The sequence below is a fragment of the Perognathus longimembris genome, chromosome 17 (assembly GCF_023159225.1).
Source record: "Perognathus longimembris pacificus isolate PPM17 chromosome 17, ASM2315922v1, whole genome shotgun sequence".
In the NCBI taxonomy this organism is placed as follows: domain Eukaryota; kingdom Metazoa; phylum Chordata; class Mammalia; order Rodentia; family Heteromyidae; genus Perognathus; species Perognathus longimembris.
In genome coordinates, this window is record NC_063177.1 from 44,124,579 (window position 1) to 44,136,390 (window position 11,812).

Here is an 11,812-nt window from a genome sequence, read left to right on the forward strand (position 1 = left end):
ATAAAAAATACTCACAAACTTATTTGAAACTTCTATCTCAATAGTGAGGAAAAGAATAAAAATTGGTCCTTAGACTGCAACTTCTGACATTAGTTCTTTAGATTTGCGAGCCCAAGATTCTGAGTAGATCTTGATCAAGGGTGGTGCACAGTTAACTCTAAAAAAGACTGCAAAATTCCTTCTGACTAGATTTCACTCAGACATAGACTAATGGACAGTTTGTAGCTAGGACAAGGAACCGAGTGAGAGGTAGGAAAATTTATGCCAAATGAGTTTGATGAAAGATAATTTTTCATTAGTCTTGTTATGATTAACCTCAGCTATGTCTTTTAATTATTCATTATTTTTCTTTAAAAATTTACTTCTGGAAAAGGCAGCTAAAATAACTTGTTGAACGTAAAGTAGCAGTTGAATTAATCAAACACAATAACTTGCCATGTTTATATTAAGTAAACCATCTGGAAATACATTGCCATGTTTAACACTGAAGACTATAAAGAAGAGAAAAGTCAGCTATCCTCAGTCTTTGTTCTCTGCCCTTAGCTCTGACAGCTGCAGCTGGAAGGGGCAAATTGGAGGTGTGCCGTCTACTCTTGGAGCAAGGGGCTGCAGTGGCTCAGCCAAACCGCCGAGGGGCAGTGCCCCTATTCAGCACTGTTCGCCAGGGCCACTGGCAGGTAAGCACAGTAGCTATTTCCATTCCCTAGGAAGGAATTTCCAGGTGGGAACTTTCAATATCAAAGAAATAAGTGTTAGTGGTACATGCCTGTAATCTCAACACTGAGGAGGATGAAGCACAAAGGATTGTACATAACAGGCTACTGTGGGCTACATAATGAGACCGGGTCTCAAAACTAAAAAGAAAAATATCATAGCTGGCCATGGTGGCTCAGGCCTATTATCTCAGCTACTTGGGAGAAAGAGAAGAATCATGATTCAAGAACAGCTTGGCAAAAAAGTTAGCAAGACATCCATCTCAAAACATACTCCAACTATAGTTGTTTGTACCTGTGGTCTCTGCTACTCAGGAGGTAGAGGAAGGAGGAGCAAACTCTGAGGCCAGCCCTGGGAAAAGGGTGACACCCTATCTGAAAAACAAACTAAATTATAAAGGGCTGGGAAGATGGCTCAAGTCATAGAGCACTTGCCTAGCATATGTAAGGCCTAAAGTTTAAACCCCCGTGGAGGGGGAAAAAAGTCTGTATTACCCACAAGTCATTAGATTTAAGGATTTAGGCCTCTGTTGTCAATGTTCTATTTAACTGAGAAAATGTTTTTTCTTTTTAAGTTAACATACATAACTGTTATTGTGGCCTGGTGCCAGTGGCTTTTGTCTGTAATCCTAGCTGAGTCCCTAGAATCATAGATCAAAACCAACCTGGGCAAGAAAGTCCATGAGACTCTTATCTCTAATTAACCAGCAAAAATCTGGAAGTCCAACTGAGGCTCAAGTGGTAGAGCACTGGCCTTGGAGAAAAACAAAACAAAACAAAAACTCCAGGGCAGTGCACAGGCTCTTAATTCAAGTCCCAAGAACAGTACAAAAAAAGAATCATCATGATCTACATTGGCTAACTACTTTTGTCCTGGTAGTGGAGTAACCTCCTCACATTTCCTAGTCTATGTCCACAGTTCATTGAAAGGTTCATTTTACAACCACTTGGCTAAACTACTTATAGATGCCTCAGACTTTCTAAAAGAAAATACCATATATGCAAATTCTAGTTATGTGATTTTTCTCTATGTTTGACTTTTGATCATTGTTCATTTATACACTTTGGATGGAAGAGAAAGCATACTGATGATAATCTTTAGTACTTGAGTAGTAAAGAAAAAAAACTGTAGAAGCCAAACAGTACTAAAGAGGTGCTTTGTTTTTGTCAGTTAGGAATATTTCCTGCTGCAGGCTGGCTTGCCATCCCTAGAGATTAGTAAATTATTATTGACATAGGTAGTGCCTTGTATCCTTGTGTTGGAGCTTCCATTATGGGATTGTTTAAACTACATACTTTGTGTGTGTATGTGAAGGTTGTGCTATCCCTTAGCTTTTTCACTGAAGGCTGTGTGTCATTCTACCATTTGAGCCATACCTCCATTTCTAGCTTCTTGCTGACTATTTAGAGACGAGACTCACGCACTTTTCTGCCCAGGCTGGCCTCAAACCATAATCCTCAGATCTTAGCCACCTGAATATCTAGATTACAGGTATGAGTCACTGATGCCTGGCTAGACCTTGGGTTTTTTGTTCTTTTTTTACTTAGTGGCTCAATAAAAAGATTCAAAGATGAATCCTTCTTATTTGACCATCTCTAAGACAGTTAAAAATTAAATTACACATTATTAGAACTATACAGGCAGTATAGAAAGCTATTTGTAGAAATAACCTACACAGATGTAGTTTATACACTATAGGAGACCATAGGTATGTGTCTTCTCAGTAAATCTTTTTGGAATAATTGGTCCTTATTTCTCTGCACTTTCAGATCGTTGATCTTCTACTTACTCATGGAGCTGATGTCAACATGGCAGACAAGCAGGGCCGTACCCCCCTGATGATGGCTGCTTCTGAAGGCCACCTAGGAACTGTGGACTTTCTACTTGCGCAAGGTTAGTCCTGGGATTACTGAAGCTGGGTAGTCAGTTTCTACAATAACCCACTGAGCTCCTGATTTCAAACAATAGATTGCAGGAGATATTAAGGATGGAGATTATTAGTTGGACATTCGTGGCTCATGCCTATAATCCTAGCTACTCAGGAAGCTGAGATCTAAGAATCACAGCTCAAAACCAGCCTGAGCAGAAAAGTCCCTGAGAGTCTCATTTCCAGTGAACCATCAAAAAGCCAGAAGTAGAGCTGTGGCCCAAGTGGTAGAGTAAATCCTTGAGCAAAAAAAGCTCTGGAACAGTGCTGAGGCCCTGAGTTCAAGCCCCAGGATCGGCCCAAAAAAAAAAGATTATTAGTCCACTCGCTTAGAAAGTGACAGACTGTCTCCTTTCCTTTTACATATAACAGAATCCTCTGACTCCTAACTCTAAAATTCCCTATTTTGTGTGGCCTGAGGAGTTTTAATTAAAGTAACATGTTTTGTGCTCTTTGATTCAAATCTGTATTCTCTGAGCAGCTTATTTTTTACATGTATACTCAATAAACACCTTCCAGAGGCTGTATTGTGACTTTATCAACTCTTGTGTAAGCCATCACAATTAATATTTTTCTTAAATCCAAAGGAAGTAAAGAAGGTTAAGATACCTGCTAACAGTAGGATCCTATTTGAAAAATCGGGGTATTTTTATCAGGCTATTTTAATAAATTCTTTTAGTCACTTGCCAATATCCTTATATTCCAAGAAAAGGGGAAATAAGTTAAAAGGGATGGTCCTTTATGAGTTTAATGAGATTTTTCTCCAGTAGATATCCAGCACTGGAAAAGCATTTCAGTTTCCTGTTGATTGCTCTGACCTCAATCACCTGTAGCAAAACAGTGGCTGGTGATGGTAAATCTACATAGTAGACTAAAGCTCATCACTGCCAACTCCACAGTGCCATCTAGTGGAGCCTGGTCATTTGCATGAAGCAGGAGGTTATAATGTGACTAAAGTTATAAATTGAATTTAAACATCTATATCTACATCTACAAGCGCATCCACTTTCCCTCAAGGAATTCAACCTCCTGAAGAATTGTACAGACAGCAGCTGATAATAGTTGAATTAATAATAGGTTTCTTCTAAGACTTCAAACTACAGCTTAGAAATTTACTAGAGAGCTAGGAATGTGGCTTAGTGGTAGAGTGCTTGCCTAGCATTCATGAAGCCCTGGGTTTGATTTCTCAGCACCACATAAACAGGAAAAAAGCTGGAAATGGTACTATAGCTCATGTGGTAGAGTGCTAGCCTTGAGCAGAAAGAAACCAGGGACAGTGCTCAGGCCCCTGAGTTCAAGACCCAGGACTGGCAAAGAAAGAAAAAGAAACTTATTAGATCTTCAGCTGTCCTTCAAGGAAGATTTGTTTCTACTACCTCAGACTTGAGGCTGGGTTAGAATCAGAGAGTACACAAGGTGACTCTTAACTACCTCCAGACAAATCTGGCTTAATAGTCTCTATGTTTAATACTGCTGGGAAAGAGAAGTGACTTGGAAAGGGAGGGTGGAGAATGTGCCTATATGCTCAAGGTAAGATATAGGAGGAGTAAATATTCCAGAACAAACTGTGTCCATTAGAAAAGCCAAGACCTCTTTAGCTTCTGATAACCATTGGGTATATAGCTACAGGGTCTGCCATGTGTATATCAGTAGAAACTCATGAGACACAAATTCCAGTGGCTTGTTCTCCTTGACCACTGAAGGACTGGTTTTTTTCTTCCCCCTTAAATAAGAGAGTTAACTAAGCAAATACATTCTATAATCATGGATTTAATCTACATAATTGATAGAACACTGGTAGAAACTACAAGTTACTTTGACCATTTAAATTAATGAACTATGATTTAGACCCTCAAAGGGTCTATAATCTGGCAAAAAAGAGATGCATTGAAGATAACTATCTAAAAGGCAGAGAATCCTAAGTGTCCTAATAAAGTTAGGTGAGTGTAGACTTTGAAATCTGAATAAGCAAATATTCTATATTTAGACAGAAGTAATGTCGATAAAATGTCAGAGAGGAATGGCAGTGAAGATGAAGTTTGGAAAATAAGTAAGTTGTCAGTGAAGTACATTGACTATTAGGAAATAAAGCTGGAAAAGTATTGTTTTGACCAGGTTGAGATAATTTGGGATCAAGTGTAGTAACATATGCCTGTAAATCCCTGTTACATGGGAGGTGGAGGGAAGAGGATCCTGATTTGAGTCAGGCCCCAATAAAAAGCAAGACTCTATCTAAAAAGTAAACTAAAGCAAACTGGAGTTTGGGGGACTTATAAATTCCTCATCTGAGAACTCCTAAAATTCCTCAAACTCCTAATATCCGCATGTTAGATATATCATGTTAGAGTCACTGTCCTAAGTGCAAACTACAGTGTTATAGGAAAATAGCTAGTAGCTAAAGGGCTTTCCTTAGGTAAGAGGTATGGTGCTTCCTAGAATTTCATCCTGATATAGGAAACCACAGGGTATGCTGAGCTCTGGGGATACAAAAGTGAGAGGCCAGAAAACTGCTGAGTAGATCCCGAGCCTGGATGTGGCATGTCCTCAGCTTGAACTGTCATCAGAATCCTGTTCAGCTGAGGAGGCAGCCTGGAAAACATCCCCTTTGTATAAGGTGATCTTATTAACTAAATTAGTAACTATGAGATGTCCTATTTGTGAGAATTATCTTAGGTGCTATTATTCAATGCTATTAAGGAAATTATAGGGTTCTTGCTATCCAAATGCTTGCAGCCTAGATCTAAGAACTAAATGTATATTGAACCTCAGACTGATTACAAAATTGTATGTCCAGTATTCTTGATCCTTAGAGTTGAAACTAGATGCTGATGGAAAGTAGGTGCAGAATATAAAAGGAACTAAGCAAGTGGGACAAGGTTATTGAAGAGAGCTAATAAGTAAACTCTGGATTTCTTTTTATTTATTTTAATTCACAAATAAAAATTTCATATATTTATGGTGTTCACAGGTACACATTCTAGCCAGGCACCAGAGGCTTGTGCCTCTAATCCTAGCTACTCAGGAAGCTAATATCTGAAGATTATGGTTTGAAGCCAGCCCGGAAAAGAAAGTCTGAAACTCTTATCTCCAATTAAGCTGTGGCTTAAGTGGGAGAACACCAGCCTTGAATGAAAAACTTGATGGACAATACCCAGGCATGTGTATCCAGCCCCAGTAACAGCACAGAAAAAGAAAAAAAACTATACATTCTAAGGTATACATAAAGCATGATGTTTTGCTTTATGTGTACAAGTAGAATGACTAAAGCAAGCTATTTAACATACCATTTTTTAATGGTGGAAATCAATTCTGTTCTCAGTACTTTTTAGGTATACAGCATAGTGTCATTAATTCTAGTCACCATCATATACAATGACTCTCTTGGACTTATTCCTCCTACATAACTTAAAACTGTGTCCTTGACCCCCAATTTCTCCAACCCCTAGCCCTCTGGTACCACCATTATACTTTTGTTTCTACAGACTGGACTATCTTAAAGTAAACTCAGAATTTCCTTTGTGATCTGGGCTCAGTGTCCACCCATGAGCACATTTATCCCACTTTAGCAAAGAAGAAAGTGGCTGGCACTATCATTGGTGGTACACATGTTCTGGGCCTCTATTTTGTGAAAATCTCTCAAGGAGTTTACAAACTATTATAAGTGGAAGACTCACTCAATTCAGAAGACATTCATTGAGAATTTATTATATGCAAGTGGGATATCTAAACACAAGAGAAATTGTTAAATGCATTTAAAATGGAGTAATGGTGAACTGGGAAAAGCTTCTTAAAGCCATATCTGTGATAGTTCCTAGAAAAGAAAGGAAAGTCAGAAGGTGGGGTTGGGGAGAAGCATTCCATATACAGGAACAATAATATAGCCAGAAGTGAGAATGCAAGGAACATTTACAGAAGGAAGATTCTAAGTAGAGAATGCTTACAGGGAAATAATATATAACTAAGGACAGAGATTTATTTTAGGAAAAGATTTTAGAAGATGTTAAATATATAGTAAAACAAATGGACTCCATTCTATTGGCAGTGATATAACAGTGTACGTTTTTCTTTTTTTGACATTGCTGCTGATCAAACCTAAGACTTTAAAACATATGAGGCAACCACTGTACCACTCAATATAGCCCCAGCCCTTTGTGATTTTGTTGTTATTTTGTCTTAGGTTTTGTTACTTTTATTTCTTTGGGGCTTTTGCCAGTCCCGAACTTGAATTCTGAACCTGGGCACTGTCCCTGAGCTTCTTTTACTCAAGGCTAGTGCTCTATCACTTGAGCCAGAGCACCACTTCCAGCTTTTTCTGAGTACTTTATTGGAGATAAGAGTCTCATAGCTAGCTTCAAACTGTCATCCTCAGATCTTAACCTCTTGAGTAGCTAGAATTATGGGTGTGAGCCACTGGCACCCAGCAGGGATCTTTTTTTGTTTGAGACAAAGTTTTACCTCAAATGAACAATCTTGCTGGTACAGCCTCCCACATGCTGGGCTTATAGAAGAATACCACCATACCCAGCTAAGGTCAACCTTAAAGTGGTAACATCTAGAAACCAAAGGTATGCTTTTAACAGAGCATATCCTTTAAATATAATCTTTCTTTCCTGCTACAAATTTTTTTTTTTTTTGCTCTTTTAGGTGCCTCCATTGCTCTGATGGACAAAGAAGGATTGACAGCCCTAAGCTGGGCTTGTTTGAAGGGTCATCTGTCAGTAGTACGTTCTCTGGTAGATAACGGAGCTGCTACAGACCATGCTGACAAAAATGGCCGCACCCCACTGGACCTGGCAGCCTTCTACGGCGATGCTGAGGTGGTAAGTACCTTTAGAAATAGGAGCTATTCTCCACTAATAATACCATCTTAGATCAAAGTTGAAGTAGTATTTGATAATTGCTGACATAAAGATTAGTATCTGTAGTTGCTAGAGGGCAAGAATTTGCAAAACACTGTCAAAGACCAAAAGTATATCTATAGTCTGAAATATGTAGCTACATAGTCACTGTCAGACCAGCAACTAAAAAGCTCGCAGTAGCCACATCCCTCAGTGAAGCAGTGCTGAGCCATCGCACCTGTGTTAACTGTCCTTCGTGGTCCACATCCTAGGTCCAGTTCCTGGTGGATCATGGGGCCATGATTGAGCATGTTGACTACAGTGGGATGCGCCCTTTGGATAGGGCAGTGGGGTGCCGGAACACTTCTGTTGTGGTCACTCTCCTGAAGAAAGGAGCCAAAATAGGTAAGAGAAAGAAAGATGGTGTTGGCCATCTGTGCCCAGGGGCCAGACTGGGTATTTGGTATGAATGTATAAAGTTTCCCCTCTACCCTGGCCCAGTTACTGTCCCAGTGAACAGAAAGACTACTAGCCCAGAGAGAGCAACATCTAAGCCATAAGCTATGGCTGTAGTCACTTGTGTCCAGTCATAGGGTTCTCTGCCATACCCCTGTAGCCTTAGCCAGGAGGTTACACTGAGCTTAAGCACATCTTTGTGCTGCCTCTGTGCCAGCCCCACCCTGCAAGCATCTTGGATCCCTGCAGTGCCATGAGCCTTTGCTTTCCCTTGCTCTGTATGTGCTTCCAACTCTCAAGCCCCTGCTGCTGCTGTCCCAGCTGCTCCCCCACCCCACAGACCTGTAGACAAGGGTTGGCTGATATGCTGGCTTTTTTGCTGCCTGCCTCTCACTGCTGCTTTTTCCTTCTTTTTTTTTTCACCATCATCCATTTTTTTTCCTCTCCTACAACTTTTTGTTTTCTCCTTTCTTTGAAGGTTGTCAGACGTTACCGAGTCGCCCACGAGGTATATTTCACCGCTGTCAGCATCAGGCGTGGTCTGATGGCTTGGTCAGCTTTGCCTTCTCCTCTTTGATTTTAGCCTGCATGAGTTCCCTACACCTCTAATCTTTTAATTTACTTCACCTTAAAAGAAGACTTTTTAAATGACTGTTGTAGAGAATAACTTGAACTTTTAATAACTAACCCTGAAAAGCTTAGTGGTCAATAACTCAGGCATCTGTAAACTAATCAATTTAACCTTTTTCTTTCTTTTTGTGAGTAAAGTAGTCTCAGTAATGTTTCTTTGTTTCATGTCTATTGGACATATGAACTGTGTTCATGGTTTAAAATGAATCCCAGGGAATACTATTTGGTACTTATAAATTAAGGGAATCTTTAGAGTTAATTAAAATGGTTTCCCTTCTCCAAAAGTACACATTTAAATTTTCAGAGTCTTAAGTATCTGGGAGTTTTGAGTGTCACAACAAAACTAAATAATCTTTCTTTTTAATTTTTTTAATATTGTGGTGACCTTTAAACTCTTTCCCTAAATTTCCTGATTTTAAATAATTTTAGACTAAGCCATTGTGTGCCTATATGCAGTACATAGGCTTTGCTGCCCTCCTGTGGCACAAGTTCAGACAGTTCAGATATTCTTATTTTAAGGTGAATTATGAATAAATCCAACGCAGCTTCTTCGCAGTGGGAGTCACTAAAATACTCCCAGGTCTAAAAAAATGAGGTAATTATTCTGGAGCAAGTTGTTCTCTCAGCAGAAAATCCCCCAGGATGTTTTTTTCACCTAGCTTCCTATCACCCTTACATTGTATGAGTTTTTTACCCATCATGCATCCTGTACACTACAGGTCCAGCCACATGGGCGATGGCCACCTCCAAACCAGACATCATGATCATCCTGTTGAGCAAGCTGATGGAAGAGGGGGACATGTTTTATAAGGTGAGGGGAGGAGGACCAGTTTCCTCAAAACAGCCATGGTCTAGACTTTTTTTGTTTTTGTTGGTATTGTTGTTGTTGGGGTTTTTGTGTAGTGGGGCTTGAACTCGGGGCCTGAACACTGTCCCTGAGCATTGTCACTCAAGGATACTCCTCTACCACTTTGAACCGCAACACCACTTCCAGTTTTCTGGTGGTTAATAGAAGATAAGAGTCTCATGGACTTTCCTACCCAGGCTGGCTTTGAACCACAATCCTCAGGTCTCAGCCTCTTGAGTAGCTAGGATTATAGGCATGAGCCACTGGAGCCTGGCATTGTCTTGTTTTCTTTATACAGAATCTTCCACATCTTGTCAATTATTATTCTTTTTTTCTAGAGGCAAAAGTAGAGGGAGTGGGAATGTGGCTTAGTGGTAGAGAGCTTGCCTAGCATGCACGAAGCCCTGAGTTCAATTCCCCAGCACCACATAAACATAAAAAGCTGGAAATGGCACTGTGGCTCATGTGGTAGAGTGCTAGCCTTGAGCAAAAAGGAAGCCAGAGACAGTGTTCAGTCCCTGAGTTCAAGCCTCAGGAGTGGCCAAAAAAAAAAAAAAAGTAGAATGCTTTCTATAAGCCAAGTATAATGGCACATAGCTAAATCGCTAGCACTAGGGAATATGAGACAGGAGGATTATAAGTTGGAGGCTAGCGTACATAGTAAGACAGTATCAAAAAATGAGGGACGGGGGCAGGGAATGTCATTTCTTACTAATGGCTCCTAAGGTGGGGATCCTGACACTTGGCCTTGTCAAGAGAGCCAGCACAGCCTGTCTATGACTGCAGCTGATCAATCCAGTTTTCCGTGGTCACTAACAGATAGTAACATAGAACTTTACACAGAATTTGCTAAGTGGGAAATTCAAGAGAGATAAAAGGAAAATTATGTAGTACAGCTATTTGTCTATCAATCTTAGATTTTATATTTAATATATACACACATGGGGCTGGGGATATGGCCTAGTGGCAAGAGTGCCTGCCTCGGATACACAAGGCCCTAGGTTCGATTCCCCAGCACCACATATACAGAAAAACGGCCAGAAGCGGCGCTGTGGCTCAAGTGGCAGAGTGCTAGCCTTGAGCGGGAAGAAGCCAGGGACAGTGCTCAGGCCCTGAGTCCAAGGCCCAGGACTGGCAAAAAAAAAAAAAAAAAAAAAAGAAGCCAGGGACAGTGCCCAGGCCCTGAGTCCAAGGCCCAGGACTGGCAAAAAAAAAAAAAAATATATATATATATATATATATATATATATATATATATATATATATATATATATATATATATATATATACACACATTTAAAAGCTTTAAATAATAGTAGCCCATCAGCATCCTTAAGTAAGATAAGGAAACCAAGAAAAATAGGACTTAGAAAATGTGCTTGAAGTCACTCACTGACAATAAAGAAAGGTATTAGAAGACTGGCACTGGTGGCTCATACCTGTAATCATAGGTACTCTATAGGCTGAGATCTGAGGATCTCAGTTCAAAGCCAGCCTTGGAAGGAAAGTTTGTGAGACCCTTATCTCTAGTTAACCACCAAAAAGTCAGAAGCAGAGGTGTGGTACAAATGGTAGAGCACCATCCTTGAGCAGAAAAAAATTAAGAACAAGAGGCACTGAGTTCAAGCTCTAGTACTATCTCACACACACACACACACGCAGAGATTCTTTATACTCAGAGTTCAAGCTATAATCTCTGTACCTCAGTACATACCCACGAGAAGTTCCTTTTATCGAAGTCATCCGGTTAGCTAGATCATCTCCTGAAAGTGAGTGCAAATCTAACCCAGACTTAGCAGTGGGCATCCCTGAGACATTTCCAGGCTTAAAAGTATAAGAGCTCTCGGAACAGAATTCTGTTTCCTAAGTAGCGTTGGAGTGAGACTCATGATAATCCAGAGTTTGCTGAAAGCTTAAACCCTACCCAGCCTTGATTTCATATGCCTTCAAAGAAGGTCTTCCTGATCTTAGGTATCATATGTATGGACCTCAGAATGGCATTCCTCTTATATATCTAATGACCTGGTCATAACATAACTTCTGGAATTCCAAGGCAAGGAATCCTACTCCTAAAGAAAACAGGATAAGCTATTACTGTTCTCGCCCAGAAATCTACCTTGGAAGATTCCTGATATCTCTTAGTAAAAAGTGTTAAAGGAAAAATAAAAGATTTGGGATACCTGAGGAGATGCAGTTATACAGAAAGAATAGACTAGTGGATAGTGGATAAGAGGGGGTGATAATGCCTGGTATTTTTATTTTTCAGGACTCAGATTTTCAAATACAAAATGTTTTTTAAAAATTTAAGTTTAAGGCTTGTTTAACTAACTAGAAGAGGTCATAAATTTTCTTCATCTTAGAAAATGTCTCCTACAAAGTCAGGTGAAATTACAAATCCCA

At 39.8% G+C, this 11,812-nt stretch overlaps 1 protein-coding gene across 10 annotated transcripts in view; it reads left to right on the forward strand.

The window, feature by feature from the left end:
• Nucleotides 1-11,812, forward strand: part of Tanc2 (tetratricopeptide repeat, ankyrin repeat and coiled-coil containing 2) — a 251,669-nt gene that overhangs the window by 227,078 nt on the left and 12,779 nt on the right. For 8 of the 10 annotated variants that reach the window (XM_048367307.1, XM_048367309.1, XM_048367311.1 and 5 more), the window contains 6 exons: nt 544-677; nt 2,484-2,607; nt 7,286-7,461; nt 7,752-7,884; nt 8,414-8,443; nt 9,285-9,376. In XM_048367307.1, coding sequence (XP_048223264.1) covers nt 544-677; nt 2,484-2,607; nt 7,286-7,461; nt 7,752-7,884; nt 8,414-8,443; nt 9,285-9,376 — 689 coding nt within the window. The remainder of the gene's footprint in view (nt 1-543; nt 678-2,483; nt 2,608-7,285; nt 7,462-7,751; nt 7,885-8,413; nt 8,444-9,284; nt 9,377-11,812) is intronic. The other 2 variants (XM_048367308.1, XM_048367314.1) reach the window with 1 other exon arrangement.